Raw genomic sequence first — 24908 nt, 5'->3', positions numbered from 1 at the left:
GTTTATTTCACTCTGGGGTGGGGGTGGTCTGAGAGATCTGCAAAAGGCTGGTGGGACCCAGATGAGCCTATGCTAAAAGAATTTTAGTAGGAGCTGTATCATCAAATCTCTTCTAGGGAGCAGTAGACAATATGAAAATATTAGATTAGGTGCAGAGTGGTCATTTTGAGCAAATTTGCATTTAAAATTGCCAAGCAAACAGCAGGTTGAGAGAGGCCAGGAGCACAAAACCTGGGTTCCAGTATTAGCAAGTCAAATTGTGAACTGACATCAGGAACGTGGTGAGGATTATGTCATGAATTATGTCACAATATTTGGTGCAGTTTCCTACAGCTCTTACTCCTGCAACTGCTTCCAGCCTTGGAAGTTTAGAAAGTATTAACCAAGCACTCCAAGCCAAAAAAGTAAATAAAAAAGCACATCAAACTAATTATTAAACTGCCCCAAACTCTCAGGGTTTTCCAGCAGACAGCTCATGCTGTGTGATGGTCTGAGTTGAGCTGATAGTGCTGACTGCTCAACTGGAAAAAATCTGATTTTCTGTTATTAAAGATAAGAGGCTAAAATACAGTGGCAGTGTGGTTGGTTGGAAGGAATAGCTGTAGTTTTCATGTGACTTTTTATGTCTGTGTGAGAGATGAAGCTAGGAGAAAGACTAGAAGTGGATCCTAGCTTTCATGACAATCTTTACTTGCTCCCCATCTCTTGCATATATTTCTTACATAGCACTACAGAAGTTTTTGGACACCTGAGAAATGCATCACTACCTGGGATATATATACACATATACATGTGTGTACATATTCATATATACCTGTATCTGTGTATTTTAAATACCTGCAACCCTTTAGTCACCTTGGGCTTTGTAAGAAGCAAGAGCCACAACATGCAAGAGGTACTAAAATAAGAATGTAGCTGCCACAAATCCATCTTTAATCCTCCTTTAATTACCCGGGCCAGTGGGGCATTAACGCTGAGACAGCACCGTGCTGCAGAGAGCTCCAGCAAGTGTAAAGGAAGCAGCAGCACCTGATGATGCAGGACCATACAGGACAGTAAAAAGTGAAGGCTGTAATTAGGAAACCACTTCATTGTGAAGCAGACAGCCCAATGAAAGCAGCTGATGAGACCAGCTGACTGCATCTGTATTGACAATAGCCTGCTAGCACCATTAATATCAGTCATTGTTCTCCTCCCACCCCAGTGCATCTCTGAGTGAGGTAACCTCCCCACACCATAATGACCAAAATCCTCAGTGAATTGCTTGGCTGAGAACTGCCCTGAATTTCTGTGCTGTGGTGGCCCCAATGTCGGGTGTGGGGGAGGGTTTCATCTCTGGGCTCACCTATGGCAAACAGCCAAGGAAGGATGGCTGCATCCTGCTCCTGCTTCACATATGCTCCCCCATGTGTGAAGGACACGGAGCAAACAGAGAAAATATGACTAGGCAGTGATAGATGCAGAGGAACAGACTATGCTCAAGCCCAGCAGAAAGATAACAAATGCAAAGCACTTCCACAGAGCACTTCCTCAGCAAACTTAAAATGCTCCTCACACACTTCAGTGAATTCATCACTCCTGGCTCTCCTGAGAGGGGATCAAAGCCCAGTGACCCGTTCTCCTCTCAGGAACGCTGGGGCAGAGGGAGGGAGCAAGGTGCTTCTTTGAGGCCTGACACGTGAACAGAAAATGAGTCTGCTACCTTTCGGTGCTTAATTCTGAAAAAATTTAGTTTACATGCCTCAAAAAGACCTTTGGAAATCCCTGACTAACCCGTCCCTTACATCTGGTACCCCAAACTTATTTCCTCCCTGAGGGTATTTTGTGCAGTTTGGCTTGGAGGAGCTGACAGCTTCTCTGTGTATGCTGAGAGACTAGCCCCCTGCTTCTCAGCTCAGCTGTTAATGCAAGTGGAAATACATCCAGGAAGAAGTTTGCCCTTTTGCTGCCCTTGATGCACCTAGACTGAGCCTACAGCATTTCAGGTCTCCGGAGCTCTCTGTCTAGCAGCTTGTGAAAACATTCTGAATTTACTATCCTTTTAACCAGCAAAGAAAATAAATCTTCCTTGCCATAAATGCTAATGTTGGTGCACCGAGAAATCCAAAGGGAGGCTGCAGAGGGAGAGAGAAGCATTCCCCATGCGATGATTAAAGTGCCAGTTCATGAAAGCTGACGTCAGCGCGTGCTTTCAGGGTGGCAGAGCACTTTGCATTTATCCTTTCCTTGTTTGTGCTCCATCTGGATGGGCTCCAGTGGAAATAAAAAAAAAAAAAAAAAAAAAGAGGGAAAAGGAGAAGCTAATGCCTTTCTAATGCACTTCTGAATTCCTTCGGTTTCACACAGGGAGCAGGCTCTGAAACATCTAGATTCTGCTTGGCCAGTTCAGAGAGATAAAAGAAACCGAAGGCAGCTGGTGCTGGGGTCAAACTAAGTCATAATTAGATTGTCAGAGCAAAGAGCCAGCTAGGGCAGCTCAAAGGAAGACCAAAGGGAGCACACGGGTAAATTACATCTTCTTAGGATTTGATAATTTGCAGGAACATCCCTGTTTCCCATCAAGAAGATTCATCCCAACTCACAACTGCTTTCATATAAAGTTATGAAATTTCAAAACTCAAAAAAGCTACACAAGTAAGCTACAGGTTTCTGCTAAATATGGTCTGGTGAGAAGACACCCAGGAGCAGCTCTCCAACTCCATGGTTGGGAAAGAGGATAAATACAGCCAGTACTTTTGATGTCATGAATTTCACAATATTTGGTGCACTTTCCTACAGCTCTTGCTTCCTATTGAAGCAGATTTTCTTTCCCCAGGATAGAGCAGCGCAGGGAGTGCCATAAACTCCCTCTTTCCATAACTTTTTTTTTTTTTCCCTGAGCTGCTATTGGAGTCAATAGGAAAGTCTTACCCAATCACTATGGTCACACACATGCTGCAACTGCTCCAACAATTATACTGCAGGGTTTCTTGCTGAAGATGGCTACTGATAATTTGGTTTTAGAGCTACACACTGGTACTGTCGGGCAGCAGGGATGATGATTGTGCACAACAGTGGTTTTGGTCTCTGGTCACTCTCATAGCTTTCAAAATTATTTGGTAGAGACAGATCATGTTGATAAATACAGGAGTTAGCTTGGCAGTGAAGCTGCCTCTTAAACACTTTAAATAACAGCTTTGCATTTACTGGAATTATTCAAAAGAAACAACTTTTCTTTCTCCTCAGACATGCTGATGATTTAGTGTTATCTCCCATTCAAAAGTCAGGATGGCAATATTAAAAATCAAAAGGTTCCAAATCAGTAATATTTTTCAGCTGAAAAGTAAGTCTAAAGTCAGACATCCTGCATTGCTGAATATTCTGAAACTAAATAGCCTTTGAAATAACATTCTGAAATGAAAACTTTCATTTAGGTCCACTTTTCCCCATCATTTTTCTTTCATCAAGTAAAAAAATGAAAGACCAACAGCACAAGAAAAAAAAACTCAATTTTATCAACTTAATTTCTTCTCAATGGGATCCACTCTTTTCTGTTCTGGAGGTCATACCATCACCATGGTATGATCCCTGAAAACCCCGATCTGCTCAATGTGCAAGAATCCTTTCAGAGCTGCAGCCTTGCACCTTGCAGGCTGGGGGTGGGACCTGGAGCTAATGACTGGGTGTGGAAATGCAAGTGGGAGCAGGATGGGAGGACAGTGAATTTCCATCTCTGAAATTATCCCCACCCCACAATACTCAGGGCCAGGGTTCCACACAGTGCCCTGCATCTGTGTGTGAGTGGAGCATCAGGATGGACCTGGTCCCCAGTGGAGTTTGCTGCTGCCCACCCCTCTCCCCCCCTTGGAACAACCTGCCAATATTTTGCATTCATTCTAAGGTGAAAAAAAGGCATTAATCTGGCACAGCCAGCAGTCTCCCTGTGTTAGTGATCAAGTGATAAGTTGTGCAGTGGTTACACAACTGGGCTGCGTCTGTGGAGCCAGGGCTGCTGGGTTTAATCTCCTGCTCAGTCACTGACTCACCACGTAGCCTGGAGAACATCATTTCACCTCTCTGCACATAAATTTCATCATCTTTAGTTGGGGGGGTAATAAGGCTATCTCACAGGACGCACAAATTGCCCTCATAAATATTTGTAAAATTCTCTAGATGATGCTTCGACAAAGGCAGTATGTTTTTTGTTGTCGAGTAAGTTGAATAAGCAACAGCGAGGGGAATGTCCTAATTGTCAGGCTGGTTTATTTACTTACCTTGTACCAGAGATTTCTGGCAGCTATGACAAAAGGATGTCTCAGGTAGGGGAAAGGGTGAAGAGATTCTGTGACTACTGCAGTAGGAGCAGCAGCAGGAAAAGGTCAGCTCAAGCCACAAAAACAAGTACGTGACAGATAAATGTTATGTCAAAGGCTAAGTGGCATTTGTGGCATTTGCAGCTCAGATGCACAAGCAGCTTATGTAGATGGTACAGTGATGCAATAGGTATGTCTAATCCTGTTATCAGTGCTCCCCACAGTGCCATGCCATTTCTTCAGAGAACATGCTGAACTCTGGTTTTGGATTCAGAGGCATTTAGATACCTGAAGTTCTGCTTTTGTGCCTTCCTGAAGGTATCATTTTTCATGCCTAATGTGAGGACCTGTGTCTGTCTTCCACCTGAGGCTGCCTGGGAAGCACAGCCTGATTGTGTCAGCACCTCTGATCCCCAGAGGGTCTGGGATGAATCCTCAGGGGCAAGACATGATGACATGATTCATGCAGTCACTCCGTTTGGGTTTGGCTGTGGGATGTTTAGTTGATGCTGCAACCCAAGCCCCAGAGGCTGCATTGCAAACAGGTTCCTGAGGTTCCAAAGTCTATGCTGAAGTAACATAAGATGGTCACTGAGAGACGTAAGGAGAGAGACAAGCTGGAAGCTTTCAAAAGATGAACCCTTGATTTTTGTAGTCTAATCTATCCCAGCTGTGTCCTGCCCACTTACTCCTAACTCCTGTGTTTTTCTTTGATCTGGAAACTGATTCAGAGGATACCTGTGGGCAGCCTGGCAAGTGCAGGTAAATCCCTGGTGGGTGGAGGAGAGCTGCTGAACCAGGCAATTCCTGTGTCTTTAACCAGTGCAAGAACACAGAAAGTATCTTCTGCCTCATCCACCCACTGGGGAGCCCTTACGCCAGGCCCAGCTGCCCTGCTGTTGTTGAATTGAACCCAGCTGAGCAGCCCTGGCTGCTGTTCCACTTTGGGGATTCTCTCCTATCACTACCTAAGCCCTTTGGGGCCCTCAGGTGGTGCTTTCCATCACCTAAGCAACACAAGGGGTAGATAAAGGGCTTTCCTCCATGGCTAGTTTTTAACACCAAAAGGAATTTTTATAAAATCTTTGATGGTTAAGATATACTTTGAAGGGACCGTGCTCCCTTTCTTCACAGCCATAATAATTTTACAGCAATGAGAAAGCTCTCCTAGACCTCTGGAAGAAGCTGGCTTCTCCAGCAGAAATAACTCACTCCAGGGTCAGCCCATGGATCAGTGGCAGGAATTCCTGGCTGCCTCTCACAGAACCGTGTCCCTGCAGCACCCCTAGTCCAAAGGGACTATTAAATCTTTCTTGTAGGGAAGCAGAAGGCCTGGAAACTACAAGCACCCTACCACAGAAACACATTAAATGGATCCCACACTTCATCCAACAGAGAACATTAGCACATTTTCATACCCAACTTCTACAAATCCTGCTGAAGGCCTGCAATTAGAGAAAACCCATACAGTTCAGCAAATTATGTTTTCTCAGTGAACTTAATGCAGTTATGACTTCATCATGAGTGACATTTTCATAGATCACAGAAATTTAAAGACAATAAGAAACTCCCTTTAAGTGAGTAGCTCCAATCACCCTTTGAACAAGCTCACCTAGGTTTAATAGTTCTATAAAATAAATCTAAAACTGCACAAGTCCTGCGCTTTTTCTGTCTTTTCCCTTGGGGTACTGTTCTCTCCAATGGTCAAAACCAGAACAAACTTTTTTTGTGCTAGAATGGTCATCAAAAGCATCTAAAGTTAACATTTTTCAAAACAAGTATGAGAAATCTACCATTCTCAGAAAGACAGTGAAATATCTGATATCTACCAAAGTTAACTGTGGCAAGGGCACTTAAATGGAAGATACTCAGCATGTGCTAAGTTAAAATGTGCCAGCCTGGTGGAGCAAAATGGGTACACACAGACACTGGGCAGCACTGAGGTGCAAAATGAGTACTTGGAACAGAATTAGTTTTAACACAATAATTCACAGGAGCATCCCTCCCTGTTGTGCTCAAAGATCTATGATACACAGAAAATTTCTTTTATTTAAGTAACGTATTAACTATTTTATGGATAGAGTTTTTTTTTTTTTTTTTGTTCTGCTCATCCCAAAATCCCAGATACCTTTCTTCTAAAAACAAAGGGGTTGTGTGAAGGGGAGAAGAGCAAGCACTGCAAACCTATGATCCTCCACTAGCAAATTATTTAAATATTCCAGGAAGTGTAAATCACAAAAATGAAGAGCTGTAAAAATCCAGAGCTTTTCCTTTCTTTAGGTGGGGTTGTTTCACCTCAACATTTTAGCAAAAATCCCTCAAAGTAACAAAACTCTTGCCCAGATGTCTCAGGCTATCACATACTGCCTAGCTGTTAAAATGACATAACTTGTCATTAGCACATCTCACCACCTAGAAGGTGGAGGGGGGAAACATGTAGAATCACCTTTGCACCTTCAATGCAATGGTCTTGCTGGAATATAATATGAGAAATTGCAGCTGCTGTTTATCTCATGCCTCACTATTGGAGAATACAAGGTTGCAATCACAGACTTGTCTCTAACATTCTAAATAGAGGCTTGTAAGAGAAAAGGACAGATGCACAATTAAGAAGCCAAGATGCATAAACAGGTGTTCTTGCTTTGTGCAATTGAGTGATATATTCATGAAACAGAGAATTGGACCCCAGAATGAAAAAGCTTTTAACACTTTGTCCTGGTTTCAGCTGGGATAGAGTTAGTATTTTTCGTAACAGCTGGTTCAGTGCTGTGTTTAGGATTTCATATGAGAATAATGTTGATAACAAATTGGTATTTTAGTTGTTGCTGAGTAGTGCTTACTCTAAACCAAGCACTTTCCAGTTTCCTGTGCTCTGCCAGCACAAAAACCTGGGAGTGAACATGGCCAGGATAGCTGACCTGAGCTAGTTAAAAGGATATTCCATGCCATAGAAAATCATGCTTACCATATGGAGTGGGGGAAGAAGTTCATGAGGGGCTGATTGCTGTTCAAGGACAGGTGGGCATCAGTCAGAAGGCAATGAGCAAGTGTAGTGTGCGGCACTAGTTTCTCCTGAGTTTTATTCCTCTCTTTTTTTTGTTACTTCCTATTTAATTTCAATTATTATTATTACATTTTACTTTATTTCAGTTATTAAAACTGTTCTTATGTCAATCCATTAGTTTTACCTTCTCCCAATTCTCCTCCTTATCCCACTGAGGGGGACTGAGTGAGCAGGTGTGTGGTACTTAGTTGCCTGCTGGCATGAAACCACAGCATTACTCTGAACTTCATCCTCCACCTGCCTGGTCCTCAGAAGACAACTCCAAAATATATTACTGATCAATGTTATTTGGCACAAAAATCCCTGGGCAACCATGAAGCTTCACTCACATCCAACAGGTTTTTCGTCCTGCATTCTCTGTGTCACAGCAGAGAGCTGCCTCATCAGAGAGAGGTGTTTGTTCCACTTGTGTTACAGAGGGGTTGTTTTAATGTTGTTTTCTGTGTCAGCCTTACGTTGGTTCTTCTTGGTTCTTCTTCGTGACACAACCCAGCCAAGTAAAGAACCCACCAGGATCCCCCCTACTGAAGCCACAATGACTGCCCAGTAAGGGACTGAAGATTCTGTTTTCTCCAAGCTGAGATCTGAATTTCCAAATCCACTATTTCTTCTCGTGGAAAGAAAAGGTTTATCCTACAAAAGGAGAGCAAGGGCTTTATTGATCATAGATCACTCAATGGGCAGTATTCCAACAATATGACACTGCCCCTTCTCAGAGAGGAATGGTAGATCTTTAGACAATCAGCTGGTTTTGCCTTCTCTCTATCTTATCCCAAACATTCTCCTGCTCTATTGTCTGAAAATTCTGAGAACACAAAAAAAGAAGCCACCTCAGAATCATGAGTGGTGGCATCACTTCCCAATTTGCTGCAAATAAGCAAATGGAAATACACAGACTCATTAGAACTAGCTTTAATGAAAGGCTTTCCACTGCAGGGAGGATAAAGCTTTTTGTCTTAAATCTTAAGTAGATTTCCCTGTCTGTAACAAAACAGGAATATATTTTAGCTATTTGAAACCTTCACAAAGATACTCTTTTAAAGAGCTCTACCAGTGTGAAGAAAGGAGATAAAAATAGAGGTAATTAATGGAGAGAGCACCTTGACCTTTACTTACAGGGTTTGGACACCTGAGTTTTGATCTGTCATGGGTAAAGTTGTTGTAAGTCTGCTTTTCACCAACTGGCTCCAGCTGAAGAAGAGAAAAGCAATGTTAAACTTAATGATGACTCTTTTTCTTCTCAAACTCTCTTGATTCAGACAGTTACAACTTCTTATGCAATCTTTTGCTCCTTGCAGTAACAAAGAATTGTGGTAGAAGGAGCAGAGGAAAGTTTGCAAACATTTTAACACTTGTGAACTGAAGACATTGAGAATCTGATGTACTGGCTGCAGAATAACTCCCTTGGAAGCAAGGAATAGGATGAGTGTTTCTTCCTTTTGCATTGCTCCGAATACAATGCATTTAAAATGTTCAGCTAAAGCAAAGTGGTTCACTATTACACCCAGTTCTGCCATGTACTTGTCTCAAATGGCAGTATAATCCACAGGAAAAAACCCACATGACAGATGTTAGACATATTACTTAGCACATTACTTAAAGAAAGATGCCTAAGGTGTCATGGTGATGGGAGTTACTTCAAAAATGACAGTTACAGAGAGAGGATGGGACAATGCCAACCTTTGCAGTCCTCACTCAGGCAAGAAATTCCCTGGGAATTTTAGCTGAGGCTGGGTTCACAATCTTGCAAGAAGCAAGTTAAACAGAGCCTTTTATATTATCAGTTGGCAGCTAAATTGCAATAGCTGACCATAGGCTCACCCTGAGCCCATTTCCAGCTCAACATGAGATATGCCTGGGCTAATAGCAGGCAGCTGTGCTTGGCTAGGAGTGCACATACCACTGGTTGCCATAGTTAAGCTAACGAGTAGAGGCTTGCTCAGTCATGTTAACTAAGTGTTTACAATTGTTGTATGGACATGCCTGAAGTAACAACTACAAGATTGGTCCATAGAGAACTGCAAAGCTGTCATCCAGCACTTCTGGGAATCCAGCACAGAGGATGGCTGTTGCTTCTGCTATTGTCCATGCAGGCATTTACTGTCCTCAAGGGATTAAAGTGTCAGCTGCATGCTGAAGAGAAACAATAGAGCAACGAGACCAACATGGAAAAAACAAATTTTATCCATAAGATTCTCATATGGAAACACTGAGAATACTTTCTTGTTCATTTTTAATAAAAAATTTAAAAACCAGAAAGAAGCTAGCACAGACTGAAAAATAAAAAGATATGAACCACAGAAAATATAACGAGGGAAGAGAAGAAAGTTAAAAATTGAAGAGAAGATTAGAAGCAAAAAACCAGGATGCCAAGTTTTGCTGATTGTTGTAGGGTCCTGATGGACTCTTTTATGACTCCTAGTCACTTGGCCCACCCACCAGCTAATGCAGTGAAGACTGAATTTGATATTTTTTCTGTACATTAAAGGGAACAGCTCTGTTATTTGTATGATGTGTGGCTCATATCTTGCAGCATTCTGCCTGAGGTGCAACTGGTTATTTGTAGATAATTGTAATTCTTCCCATGCCAGGGCACTTGGTAAGGATTCTGGCACAGAGCCCAGACAAAAGATAATAAAATGCAGAATTTTATAACCACCCATGCTTACTTCATGTTTTATGCAATCTGTTCTTCAGGACCATTAGCTTCTGGGCTTTGAAGATGACAGTATCCTCAAGTCCATGAGCATACAGGACAAGTTCTGGAAGAAACTTGTTGCTCCTCTAGAGCATGTGGCAAGCATGGAGGCAGAACACAAACCAAACACTCTGTCTACATGTCTCTTCACCTTGGCCAAACACCTGACAAAGTGGGTTTGGGACCAGTAAAAACCCCCTTAAGACTGCAGAGTCCTCTGACCTCAGAGAGCAGGAGCACACTTTGTTTTGCAGGAAGCCAAAAAAGCAAAGAACTCCGTGAGCCATCCCAATCCCTGCACACCCACACAGTGGCCAGGCACAGTCTGGCCCTTTCTGTGCACTGACAAGAATCCGTGTCATTTGGCCATAAGCCTGCCCAGCTTTTCAGGGAACAGGGAAACAATGCAGCCTTACAGTAAACTTGCACAGCCTAGCCATACAAGGACTGCCAGGGAAAAGCAGGGATGTGTTACAAGAACTAGATTTAAATAGTAAACAGTAAGATCTGCAGTTGGCATAGACCGACAGATCTCTCTGGGAGGGAATAGTTGTGCTTTGCAGCAGTGAGAACCTGATCCCTGCCACCCCAGTAGAAAGCTTTGTGGCAATATCCTTCTATGCGTAGGAAATGAATGACAGCCGGGACAGGAAAAAAGCTCTGGTGGCATAGGAAAAAAGACTGATGGTGATTCAGGAATGAGTAATGGCCAATAGGAATACCACATGGCAACAGAAACCCAATTTAAGACCGCCATATGCTCAGGTACTGTCCCTTTATGTTTTCTTGAAACCCTCAGCCATGCTCAATTTGAATTTTTCTACATTTGCCTGGGGTTTCTGGCCCACCATTAGCCCTGTTTAAGCTACGAAGCTGAGTGAAGCCTACCAGCCTGCTGTCATCTGGAGTCCCAGACAGGGAAACCTGATGGAAAACAGGCAGATTTGCTGTGCATGCACAAATCAATTACTCCGAGCATGTGCTTGTATTGTACATTTTATAATCCTGGACCTACAGCTCATATGCTATGCTGGGCAGCTGCAAAGATTCCTGCCCTGCATTTTCCAGTCCTTATTTTCAAGCTCATTCTGGGGTATCCTCTAAGTTTCTTATCTTGCTTAAACTTTTACTTGGATGGAAAAGAAATTCCCCTCCATTTATGTTTGCTTCTTGTGCAAACCAGGATGCAGGATTTCTGCTAGCACGATGTATTTCACTACTGGTGTTTACAAGACAAGGGGAGGAAATGTTGCTGTGGCATAAAAATGCTATAGTCTTCCTTCCAATGTGGGGAAACGTTTCTAAAAGCAACTGTGACCTTGGAGTTATCAAGTCTGGCATACACCTCTGACACCTTCTTCCAACACTATTCATTTCCCCCAAAATGACAGATGGAATGTGATTACAAGCACTGTAAGTTTGATTTCAGCCCCCCATTAGTTTCAGTGACTCTACTAAAACTGCCTCAGATACAAGAGTGGGTGGTACAACATGTCCACACTATTAATGGCAGCAAAAATTCAGTCACATATATGTTTTCCTAATAAATATAACAGAATTCACTGAAGAAGGGCAAGATCATTGAGCAGACACTTTCAGCAAACTACAGAACTGAATATTTAACTAGGCTGACATTTTGTTTTAGTGCAAGTTATTTACCAAATCAGAAAGGAATTTTTTGTTTTCTCAAGCCTCTTTAGACTTCCCAATTTGAATGAGCAAAGACTTGCACTGTTTCATGCAATATGATCAGTTTGGGTTACATTCCTAAGAAATGCAGAGTGAGAAGAACCTCAGAGTTGAGCAAGCCCCTCTTGTTAGGATATCAATTTTATGTCTTGCTTACTCTTTTGTTTCAGACACTTTTCTCATGATCTTTTGTAGATGCTGCTACCACAAACACATAGGGATCTAAGTTGTAATTTCTTACCATATTGTTCCAGAGAGCCATGGCCATCTCAGCATAGCCTCTTACACTGAAATGAAAGCAGTCTGCAGCAAAGAAACTCATATCTGGCTTGCTAGTCTGCAATAAAAGCAAAAATTTATTTCTCAGCAATTTCAATCTTTGAGATCTGACATATTAGATCTAATAGTGTACTGTACTTGATATACCCACCCATTTCACAATTTTGGTATCTTCCTAAAGGTAATATGCCCATGTTTTCACACTGGAAATAAACTTGGGTGCTCCAAACAATGGGCTGATTACTGCACCTTGAGACCTGTGTAATGCAGCCTGCTCAACTTCACACAAAAATTTTCATAACAAAACTGAACTTAGCATCAAGCCAACAGCCACAGCTGTTGCACGGACCCTGCCATTGACCCACATTCCATTGTGTACAGAACTGATAGAAAAGTGCTTATTATTACTTTTTAACCTTCTGTGACTCAGACTTACAACATTTCAAGTGTTGAAATATCTGCTGAATTTCAGATAACAATAAGAATGGTGGGCTTATCCAACAGTGGCAAATGTCTCTCTTAGGGGGAATTTGCTTCATCACTACCTGTATGGTGACCATTGGTCAACCTTGTAGGCCGACAGAAAAAAAAATTTGGGATGCTATGAAAAAAAGTATCAGTATTATGCAAAACTGGGTTGTTTTGATGAGGAGTCATGCTGGATATTTGTATCCTTAACTACACAGCATACATAATGCTAAGGCTGGAGAAAAGGAGGAGAATCAGTGTTTGGTTTCAAAGGCTGCTTCCTGTTTCTGTGCTTGGATGAGTCAGAGATTCAAGTGCCGGTCTCCATTTGAAGAAAACCTGAACACATTCCATAACCTAAATCGGGAAACTGTGGTGAATGCTAACCAACCTCCTCAACAAGGGAAGCCACACACAGTTGAGAGGAAGTCAGAGGGGTGCCTAGTTTATGGGGGCAGGCTATGAATGTTTCCTAAAGCCATTTTGAGTCACAGGCAGCACTGCCAATCTTCTTGCCTTACTGTGAGACGTCTTGTCTTCTCCTCTCTCACTCTTACCGCAGATTCCACATTGAAAATACAGTCCTTGTGGCATGGATCTTACTGGTTTAAGAGAAATCCACACACTGGCCCTTGCACGATGGGAAAGCAAAGCAGGACTCACGCTATCCAGGGGCAGCAAGGTGTTCCGGAGGAATGGCTGGATGACAACGGCGAAGTCCTCCCGCTGTTCGTACCGACCGCCGCTGAGCAGCCGCAGGGCTTCAGCCTGAGCGCCGTGCGACCGGCCAAAACAGAGCAGTTACTTGCAAGGCTCACCTAACATTTGTCAGCTAGCAGAAACATGCAGGTGAAGCATCTTTCAGCGTAGGAAGCCATGAATCGTTTGTGTAAATCCAGCTAAACGCTATAAAGCGGTCAAGCAAATGGTTCAGAAAATGATTTGGTTCATGAGGAGGTTTTCATGAGGAAAACGCACAGAAGATGGATTATTTCAAACAAAAAAAAAAGTAAAAATTATAAAGTTACTTTACTTAAAAAAAAAACATTAAAAAAATAGTTCAAACCTTACTTATAGAAACCAAAACTGCACAATTGCAATTACATTAAAATTTGCAGAAAAATATATTAAAAAAAAGGATCAAGGTCAGCATGTTTAGAAGTGACAAATGAGTCCAGAATGCCAACTTGAAGCTGAAGTATGCTTGATTTTTCAGAAAGGTGTGCTTGAATTAAAATAATACTTTGAATACATTGAAAAATTACCTGCCACTTTCAAAAGTTATGGTACCAGACCTTCATACACATAAAAAACCCCATCTCATTGTAACTTGCCATCTTAGGGGTATAAATGCTAATGATCCTGGTCATATCTCAAAATATTTCTAATCCCTTTAGTTAAAGAAAATGTAGTAGGCTTGTAGGCTTATAGAAGCATTACCCAGGGTAAATTTCTTGAGCTTTGTCAGATTCATTGGACAACACCACTGCCAGAGCCAGAATGGAGAACATTATGTGATCTGATACAGTGATTCCTGTATTCATAAGAACATCGATGGAAAAAGCTTCTGCTCCAATAGCTATTTATAGCCTCTGTTAATTTTGAGTGAATCTTACACCTGAGGCTATGAAAAGTTACTCTCAGATAGCAAGCTGGCCCACGGTTGGTTTAGTTAATTTCTTCTGCTAAGAGTAACCACAAAACAGCTGATGCAAGGTCATTTGTCACTCTTGCAGTGACACATTAATTCATGTGAGCTACGTATTGGACTCATAACAGACAAACGCATATCAACAAAGCAGCCATCATTACTAAATCCTTTTTGGCTGTTGAAACAGCAGCTGGAAACAGAGCTGGTCTCCATCTGCATCCAGCTCAGAACTTAGAAAGAAGAAGGCAATGTGAAAAGTCCTCCACTGCTACTAACTGGTTAGCTGGGAAGGGTTTTGGTTAGGCTGTAGCCAAGTTGTTTTCCAGTTATCCCTCCCTGTACTGCTGAGAATATGCATGACAGGAAGGGCAGTGAGGGAAGCAATATAAAAAGACACAAGTGAAGATGACCAGTTAGAAAATCAATACATTACCTGAAAATCTCTGTTAACTCTCTTAATTTCTTGTAATTCAGAAGAATTTTCCTCTGGGTTTAAGAAACATGGGCAAACTTTCCTTCGATGAAAGAAATACTAGAATTAAAAACCAGTCTAGAATAGTTTATTCACTTCAGCACTGCGTGTCTGCTTCAAGAAGCTCAGGATAGGTGTTCAAATTTCACGTGCAGAAGGGAGAGCCACGTTGGTGACTTAGGAATGGACAGATATTTCACAAAAGAAAAATCTCTACTGACTTACTTTTCAAAATGAGCACTTACCACAGGCAGAAAGAGCTGCACGATCTGCAACTCGAGTCAAATGTGAAAAAAGTGTTTAGTATGCCACACATCAGCAGGAAATCATATGTGTTAGAATAACAAGAAAACCCACCCTATGAATGGGCTTACAGCAGAATTTCAGACATCTGGGATTTTAAAGTAAGAAAATACAATTTTTTCATGCAGTCTGAGTCCTTGCACCACTCTGTTTTATTATGTTACCTTCATAACAAGAGGTAATAACTTGTGCTTCACTGAAATTCATCTTCTAAGAATGTGCTCGGAATGAATAGGAAGGCATTGAGCAAAACCATCAATTCATTATTTTTCCTTCCAGTGTGTTCCTGTAGTTAATCACTTGTATTTCTAAAAATCTGTGCCTAACTTAATTGGAATTCATTCGGCATCACCTTGCAACTACTGGTCTTTGTTATACCTTTCTCTGCAAGACTGAAGAGCCTTTTCACATCCATTCTGATGCCTTTAGAGACACTGCTGCTTTCTAAAGTGAGTCTCTCAACCTTTTTTGAGTTAAGATTTTGGTCTCTTTTTTTAGGTGCGAGGAGCAGTTCCTGGTTGTGCTCTGCTGCATGCAGCCCAGCCTGCACCAGAGGTAATGCAACACTGGATAACAAAGAGAGGAATCAGGGATGTCAGCCTGTGCTGCTGACCAGCAGATGGCTGGGCAAAAAAAGCCTTTGAAGCTCAGCAATCATATACTGTCTGGTGCTGTGTCATGATGCCTTATAGCTGAGAAGGGAGAACTCTGCTATCTACAGGTGCAGGCTTTTCAGCTGAAGTATTGCAAGAAATAATAGAAAGTTGATGGGTGCATCAGGTAAAGGAAGCAATGCAAGTAGCTTGGAAAGCTCAGTGTGGATGTGCTCTTGTAGAAATTGAGACTGAGCCAAAAAACCATCACTTTAAAGGCAAAGAGCTGTTTTGCTCACTTACTTTGCTGTCAGAGCACACTCTGAAGAGCTTGCTGTGATTTGACGCAGTCCAGAGAGCTCTAGGACCTCCACCATGTTGATAAAGACTCTTGGGAGCTGGGAGGATTATAATCACCAGACATACAGACATGTTACAAATAACAGAACATGATACCACTACAAAGAGCAAGAAGTGGCATCTGTAGGTCAGGGAGTCAGTGCAAACTGCACTGGCTGCAGCCAATGGCATGTGCAAGGATGATGTATAAAAGGAGGGGGAGGGAGACATACAGTGGATGTCAGCCAAAAAAATTCCAGCAGCTAGTACAAACTAGCTGAAATGCTGCTTCACTCCCTGGGACATTTTTATTTGCTCTAGGGTAAATGAAACTGTTCATGGTTGGTTTAGCCACGAAAACTGGCTGTAGGGTCATGGTATGTTTGGTCCACAGCATAAATATTGTCAAACACACAGCTTTTCTGAAACTGCAGCTCTCTTTCTCAGGGCATTAGCTAGTATAGTCATTGAAATACAGCACTGAGGAACAGTCTGACTCCAGCTATTTGAAAGATGACCTTGTATGAAACATAATCACTGACAGTCTATCAGAGGTGAGAAAAACATCAGTGTACTTGCCAGGAACATAGCTTGCTAGGGTATCTTAAAAGCTTACCTCCTCATAGAAAATATCCAGAGTGTCCTGCAGGTGCTTTACATACTTTTGCACTGAATAGGTTTCCTATTAAAAATAAAAATTAAAAAAAAAAAAAAATCGAGTCAGTCTTTTTCAGGAACCAACAAGGCGATCAATGAGAAGCCATACCAACTAGATGCTCCTTTTTGATTTTGTTGGCAGATACATTTCCAGATCAAGAAGTTTACTGGCACATATACAGAGGTTATATAGCACTTACATTTTTATGCCATTAATATATTCCTCTGATTTCTGTAGAAAATCCTGAGGTGTCTTGGCAGAGCCTTTCCCTGATAATGACTATATCAATCACATTTTTGGATTTTGGGTTGTCTTTTATGGGACCCAGAGCAGACTGATTTGCCTTATGTACAGAACAATATCTTTATTTCAAAGTGCCCATCTGGACAAACTGATCTGAAAGCAGTTAGATCCCACAAAGCCTGTAAGCAAAACAACTTTGTGCTGTACAGAGGTGTAGTTTTGGGGACAAAGGCTCCAGGCAGCTGCCTGTCAAGGAAGAGCAAAACAGAGAACATGACTGGTCATTTCAACAAGCTGGGGTACAGACCCCCAGTCTGTGCCACATAAAGAGTTTTAGAGGGGATGGCCACTGACAGCTAAAGAAAATACATGTTTTTCACTATAAACTGATATTATTTTGGGTGTCATTCTGAAGCAATAATTATTGTGTGGAGATTTCACTTGTGTCCCTAACATGCCTGAGACACCACACTGATTACTTTGTCCAGTTAAGCAGGGAGAGCTCTTCAGCCTAATCTTTGTGTTTTGTTCAATATGAGCAGGTTCCTAGTACTCAAATAATGCATTTTTCCAGAGCTGCAGTGCCCCTGTATAAAAACTTGTGCATTTGTTTCTGATATAATACAGATGAAAGGGGCAGGATTTCTAAGTGCTTTTTAAACAAAGTGGAACTTTGGCTCCCTGAGAGAGACAAAAGCTCTGTTTCCAGGGCTGGTCACCTGCCAAATGCTGGGTGAGCATGCCTAATTCAGATATACAAACCTTGTCCAAGCAGTACTGGCACAGGTCACTGCCTCCAACAAGGATGGTAATCAGCTTCCAGTCTTCCTTGAAGTTAATTTTCTAGCGGCACATAAAATAAACAGATTGCAGCATCCATTGCTTAGGCATGCAGAGGTAACATTCACAAATGGGGCTAAATGGGCACAGACAGTAGGGCAGAACAAAGGAGGTATGCTGAGTTAAACTGGCAAAAGAAAAGCATCTCTCCAGGGGGAAAATCTGAGCTGTTTGCTAGTCTACTGCAATTCACCTTGGCTTCTGTAAGGAAATTCCCTTCAGCAGACAAGCTCTGCCAGGGTAACCAAGCACGGGAATGTGTCTGTGGCAGCAAGCATCCCTAAAAGAATGGCAGCTTCAGCACAGAGGTGGACAGGAGAGATCTGCCAGCCGTGGCTGCACGCTGCAGGCAGCGTGGGGATGAAGAGTGGGAGAGGAGGCTGGAGTCACTGATGTGGCTGTGGAACCGGAGCTGCTGGGGATCCCTGCCAGCTGGGCAACAATTACCCCGTGGCCAGGAGGGGCAAGGGCTGCCCCAGGGAACAGACAGCTGGATTAAAATAGAAGAGTCCGGGAGGCTGGTGACTTCACTGAGCTCATATAAGGGCAGCTGCAGCATCCACGTCACCACAAGCTAACAATAGGCGCTGCTGAGAGCTGGATCTCATCAAAACACTTTGTAACATTCGGTACAAAGAAAGGAATCAAAGGCAACTATTTTTAGCGTAGTGCATTTACATAATAAACATCTGCAAAAGGACCCCACAAATAGAGGGAGGGCCTGGGAATCACCCAGGTCTGAATTCTCCTCTTTAACCAGCAATTTGCTCAGAAAGACTTTCATGAAGAGGCAGTGTTATGGCAGGGACAGACCCCTTTCCCTTTTTAAAAAAAAAAGAATGCATAAAAAGCTGTGAATAAAACAAAGCACGACAGCCTCTCCTCTTCTATTCTATTGAAAAGCCATGCCAGCTCTCTTCACTCTGCCAAACAATTGGCAATGCAGAGTAACTGACAGTGGGGTGAGCATGCAGCATCCATCAAGAGTTCTGGCATGGGGAGCCACATGCTTCGACAAATCCTGCTTATTCAGTGCCTTCCTTTCCCATTCAGTCTGAGCCAAGGAGCACCAGGCACTCCTTTTTCCTTGGAGGGAATGCTCTCCCTGAACCAACAGTTCACACCCAGACAGTCATCCACTCAAATGCAGCCAACACTCAGAGCAGAGCAGCCTTGTGTTTCTCAGATTTATTCCCCTCCCTGCTTCTGATGCCCTTTGTTGCCCTCAGCGGAGCTGGAACATCAGACTGGTCCACAATGCCAGATCCCCTTCTAATTCTCTAAAAGATTATGGTGTGACAGAGATTCATCCATTCCTGAGCTTTCTGGTCACTGATTAATTATTTGCCTGCTCAAAACCAGACTTTGAGCGGGCTTTTTCTCCAGCAAAGACTTCATAGCCCCTCTTCCCAGTATTGTGGATATTGTGACGGATATTGTGACTCATGTTGGTCTGCAGACCTACCTGCTTCAGCAATTTAACACTCAGCCTTTATCACCCTCACTTTGAAGGCTGCTGCTCAACAAAGCAATCCTGTGATCTCACCAGAGCCTTCAGATTTCTCCTCTTCCTCTCTACCATCCTTACATGTCCTGGCTGCACTGCAGCCTATATTAGGGCTAATTCATCTGGCACATTCATCTGGGAAAGCACAGCAGAGACAAGGACTTTTCTTCCATCAGTAAAGCACTCTTCATGACTCAAGCATCCCATTAATTACAGTCATCCCCCAGGGACCCTGGCAGCACCGAGGTGTGGCCCAAATCCCACTTACCGAGCTGCTTCTCATCAGCTCCACCAATGCACGTGCTTGGGCTGGCATATCACTAGGAGAGAGAACAGAAGATGTGTGCTCCAAAAGCACATCACTTTCTGCACCCCACTCCTCGTTGCAGGGGATCAGCAGAAATCAGAATAAGGAAAGTGATGCCTCAAAAGGCTGAGCAAACACTGAAGGACCAAGTTGCACAAGTGAATAATCTGATCTGAAAAGGCTTCAGCTGGGATGGCTGCCAAGTGGCAGGCAACTGGTAAGAGTCCTTCCTATCTCAGACTTGGCCTTGGTGCATTTTGTTTGGGAAAAAACACTAATACCCAGGTGCACAGAGGCATTGAGTTGCATAACTCGCTTCAGAAATCTAGTGGGGGAGTTTGGTGCTGACACAGAGGCTGGGCACCTAACCAGCCTTCCTGATCTGGCCTTAAATTCCTATGGCTTGTCTTATGGCTGGAAGAGAGTGCTTACATTGTGGGACTGCCAGGCTTGAGTCCCAGTCCAGTTCTGGACAGGATGCAACATCCATGGGCCAAAGCACAAACCTTGCTGAGACACCAGCTGGAAATGAGCTCCTCATACACTAGAAAAAGACTGTGCTTGAGCTAATAAGCCCTGCCTCCTTCCAGCAGCTACACAAATGCAGTTACATTATTTGGATTCCTAGAACCATACTGATCATGCTGAGTCAGCTTTGCTCAGGGAACCTATGAAATATTTAGTAGCTATACAGGCTTTGATAGTTATCCTAAATATCTCTTGCAGCAGATTTAATGGTTGTTAAAGGTGTCACAAAAAGCTTTGGAAACAAATTTTGTGAGTGTTCATGGAGCAGGAACAGTGTAAGCCATACAAATTCTTACATGTTTTGGTTGTTAACAGACTAGCAGATTTTTTTTTTTTTGGGTGGAGAAAGGAGTTATTTCCCAGCTGCTTTTTTATTTCCCCCTTTGCACTGCAAACAGGGATAATTTTTAATGCCATTAGGGTAGAAGTGAGCTTCTATTTGTTAGTATCAGGTACATTCTTTAGAAATCAAGGAATAAAATAGATGCTAATGAATTTATTCCTCATTACAGATATTGCCTGACAGTGAATTAGAGACCTGTACACTGAAGATTGGGCAGGAAAAGGTACTGGTTGTATTAGAAGCATAACTAAGGCATTGGCTCAAAAAGTATGGGCAGAAATCAAATAAAGAAAGGAAGCATGTGTTCTAATTTAGAAAAAGATAACAAATAAATTCCCCAAATTCCAAATTGAGTTAAAAAACCAAAACCCACAATTAAAACCATCAGATCACATAAACATGCTGAAAGCCAGCAGACCACCAGCATTACCTCAGCCCTGACATCCATCACAAAGGTAACCTGCCAGTCCATCACTTCTCACTCCTTTGCCTCTCTCCTTTGGGATCGTCCTTACCGTGCTGTGGCATTTCTCTCTGCAACGTTGAATCCAGCCGTTTCCTTAGAAGTGCCAGTGGAGAAGCCAAAGAGGTTCGGATTGAATTTTTTCAAGATGTCTTAAAAAGAAAAAAGCACAGTGTTTAACCATTCACAGCCAGCAGCGCTGCCTCCCTGCAGACACAGGAGCCAATTGAGTGGTGAGAATACAGACTTGTGTTTTCCCCTCATTCACCGTGCTCTACAGCAGCTAGAGACACTCCTGCTTTGAAGACTCTAGTTACTGTCCAAATTTCATCACTGCAATTATTTCTCTCCATGGGCTTGAGGAACCAGGGCTTGGTGGCCCAGGAGATTCATAGATGGATCTCAGGCAAATCAATCTTGCATTTGTCAGAGCATTCGTGGTTACTTCCCTTCATGTACCAGAAGCAGGTGCCCTGACTATGCCCTCTACCTCTCCCTCCTCCACCTAGACAAGAATACTTGTGGCAGAGAAGTGAATTTTTTTCATTTTTCTAGATTTCACTGAAACTTTCCGTGGGGAAGCATGACACCTGAAAACTGTTGTTACTGTGCCCGCAGTACTGCTGTCTGAAATCTCTTTATAGAATCTCATTTATAATGCACAAATGAACTGCACTTTCTATTTTTCTTCCAACACAGTGATATGCCTGGTACAAGGCAAAGAACATCAGTTTTTTTTACTAACAATGTCAAGTATTGTCAAACTGCTCCACAGCATGGATCACATACAAATAGAGCAGGCATTGTAAACCAAGTGCCTTCCAATATATTGTCACATTGACCACTTAGTGGTTTCTGTGGCAGGCCCAATTACACAGAACACTAGGGCAAAAATTTATAGTACTTTTAGATTTTTTTTCCCCACTGCTATGTAGCAACTTGAAATCATCTGGAAGAATCATAGTTTTGTCAACAATCCTGGCTAGATGGACTGGTAATTGTTTCATAATTCTTCATTTGTCCACAGATATTACAGTCAGTCACTGGAAAGCACAAAACAAAATAAGGAACAGGTCTGCTATGAACTTCTGTCGCCTTCAGCACATTTACTCCTAATTCTTTTGGCCAAAAGGATGATACAGCCAGCTGCAGGTCCTGTGACGTGGAGGGGCTGAATCAACTTTACAGCTAATCAGGTCAGTCTGGATCTCAGCTCTCACTCATATGAACTGCTTATACCCACAACAGATGGACATCCCCACTGTTTTCAAGGAATGACCATTTCCAGAGGTTTCCTAGCATGCACTTAAACCACTGTCAGTGTAATACCCAACTTTTGCTTTTCTAGGATACTCACTGGGTAAAGTAGCCTGGATCTCCAGAGTGTCATCACCCCCAATACTAGAAAGGGAAAGAACAAAATCACCCAGTAGGGTTAATCCTGCAGCCATCTGTCTTCTTGTCACCACATGTTGTTGTAGCTGCCCAAGAAGGAAAAAACAACCCCCCTCCCCCAATATTTCCTTCCAACAGGACTAAGGAGATAAACCACAGGAATTCAGGGAAAGCAGTGAAGGGATAACTCACATTAAATAAAGCAAGGTAGCACTAGGATAGAAGCTGTGCCTTCAGGCTGGGAGCAGACCATATTGAGAGAACTGATTTTTCATATGGACATGCTGGGATACCTATCACAGAAAGGCATATTTCCTCACCAAAGCTGCTCCATGTTGCCTTGCTGAAACTACATTTGCATGCAGTTAAGCATAGGAGAGACTGCATCAAATATTCATTAACTACCTATTTGCAATGCTGCAATGCCAATTACATAGAGCCTCTGCCTTGCCATTCAAAATTTGTCTGTGTGCAGAGCCAAGACACTCTTAGAGCAGTTGTGGCAGCCCCTCCTGGAAGTATCCATGCTGCAGACACATGCAAAGGGATGCAGAAAGAGCAAGGAGGATGATGTACACATGCACACACTTATCAGCTACATGTCTGCCCATAGGGAGCAGGCAGCTTCCTTGCACTCTAGCATGGATATTGAGCTCCACTCCCTCTGACCTGCATTGTTTGCCCACTTTGCAATAGCAAAGGTGTTTGGAACATCTTCACTGAGCAGTGCTTTCTCCATGTTCATGCCAATCCACACTCACTCAGACCTTCCAGCATTACATACTGCAGTAGATAATCACAGCAACATTTTGAATAAGCTCCAGAGAGACTAACAAAAGGCTAAAAGGTACTCTGATACAGGACCACGCTTGTAGCAATCAGGTTGTGTTAACACACACACTCCAAAAAAAAAAAAAAAAAAAAAAAAAAAAGCAAGAAAAAGCCCACAAAAACAAACACTACCCGTCCACCCCAACCCCCCACAGGAATCACTCCTTTTCTCTTCCAGCCCTGACTACTCCAACCCTTAACAAGCAATACTTGCTGTCAGCATCCTTCCCCCAGAATTTACATATAAAGACATAAATACACAACCAAGTGACCCACAGTTTTAACTGTGTGGACAAAACCAGATTTTAAAAAAAGGAGCATTTTCACTCACCTCCAGGAAAGTCCCTTCCAGTCTGTTTGTAGGTCTGGTACTTTGGCTCCTACTGCAGTCTGGAAAAGATGGAAATAACAACTGATAAAATATGAAAAGATAAAAAGTCCTATGAATTTAGGTAAGATAGACATCATGTTTTGAAGGTGATGAAACATTCTTTTAACATTACTCCAGCCAAGCTTTTGCAACATCCCAGCTTTAGCATAAGTGGTCTGTGTCCTTATTCACCATCACACATTGGCTTGTGGGCAGCCTTGTATCTCCCATACTCCAAATTTCCATGCTTTTCCTCATACACAAAAAGAACTCATCTAGATACCTGACCATGGAGCATCAGAGGAGATGCAGCCCAGCCAGAGGACATCAGATTGTAAGGTCAAGGACATGAGACTTTAAAGATGCTACTCATACTGTTTTAGCAACCCAGTGAGACCCAGATTAACACCAACTGCTTTGTATTTTTTGTATTTTTTTCCTGATGGAAAATGCTTCATCCTGGCATTTCCTGAGGAAGGATGATTTTGAGAGACTTAATAATCCAGGAAAAAAGCCCCAAACACTGATGAAAAATCTCCATCCAGTTTTAGATGTACATAAATCAGAGAAGCTGTTTTTTAATCTGCCAAAAAACCAAATCTTTGGTGTACAATCCATTTTTCCTCTCCTAGATCCAGTCTGCTACTTATCACACAGACTTGATGAGGTGTGGACAGGATTTTTTTTGCCAGTATAGATAAGCATGTTGGTGTGTCTACGCTTTCAGTGTGCATTGGTGCTAGAGAAGTCAGACAGATGAATTATAACCAGTGACATGACTAAATTGCTCAATGTTTCATTAATCTCCAACTGTATCTAGATTGAGACAGCCTTTTTTCCTGCACTGTGAATTTTCATATCCTTCAAAATTAAATAAATGCAGAAAGCCATCAGAACAAAGACCTCTGTGCTGAATTTGAGTATCTCACAGGATGGGGACAGGGCTCTAGCAAGGTCAGCACCCTGACTCACATTTAGGGCAGCAAACATGAGAAGGGGTTCTCCTGCAGCTTTACAGTTTTGTAGTGGTCTCACCTACTTTTTATTCTTCAAAAATCCATGGCACCAATTCAGCCACGAACACTGACTGCATTCAGGGATCTTGTGAGGAGTACCAGGAGGACAATCCATGCCAATTTTGGCACTTTGCCTTTGCTGCTATAGTCCCCTTGTGCCAAGGATGGCTGCCCTGTACAAAGTGCACGTGGCTGCTGTGGAGGTGTTAGTATGTGCACACACATGGGAAATACTCTGCCACTTTTTCTGCCCCCCCCCCCCCAAATAAATAATTTAATAAAACCCCCAAGCACACCTTGCTGTGGCAACTGGTAGGAACTGCACGAATAATGGCATTATGAAAACCTGCCTTGCTCAGCTCTTGAGACAGAGACCTCAAGCATCATAATCTGGCCCTATGCCTAGGGTTGAGATATTTTATATATCAAAAGAACTAATATTTTTAAAATAAGATATATATGCTAGTGCACATACCTAGCACTTGATGTGGGAGAGGAAATAAAGCAATTAATTTTAAGAGTCATGGCAATGGATAGGAGGGAGACTTGTAGGGCTTTA

General features: G+C 42.5%; 1 protein-coding gene across 1 annotated transcript in view; it reads right to left on the bottom strand.

Moving 5' to 3' along the window:
• Positions 1-7767: 7767 nt before the first annotated feature.
• PLB1 (phospholipase B1) overlaps positions 7768-24908 on the bottom strand; it is a 78252-nt gene continuing 61111 nt past the window's right edge. The window contains exons 50-61 of the mRNA XM_077782530.1: positions 23295-23353; positions 22095-22138; positions 20790-20889; positions 19365-19416; positions 17512-17592; positions 16465-16530; positions 15813-15907; positions 14575-14656; positions 13154-13258; positions 11985-12080; positions 8473-8547; positions 7768-7989 (exon numbers count right to left, since the gene is read on the bottom strand). Coding sequence (XP_077638656.1) covers positions 7768-7989; positions 8473-8547; positions 11985-12080; positions 13154-13258; positions 14575-14656; positions 15813-15907; positions 16465-16530; positions 17512-17592; positions 19365-19416; positions 20790-20889; positions 22095-22138; positions 23295-23353 — 1077 coding nt within the window. The remainder of the gene's footprint in view (positions 7990-8472; positions 8548-11984; positions 12081-13153; positions 13259-14574; positions 14657-15812; positions 15908-16464; positions 16531-17511; positions 17593-19364; positions 19417-20789; positions 20890-22094; positions 22139-23294; positions 23354-24908) is intronic.

The sequence above is a fragment of the Lonchura striata genome, chromosome 3 (assembly GCF_046129695.1).
Source record: "Lonchura striata isolate bLonStr1 chromosome 3, bLonStr1.mat, whole genome shotgun sequence".
Lineage (NCBI taxonomy): Eukaryota > Metazoa > Chordata > Aves > Passeriformes > Estrildidae > Lonchura > Lonchura striata.
This window is presented reverse-complemented; position numbering and strand designations above follow the sequence as displayed.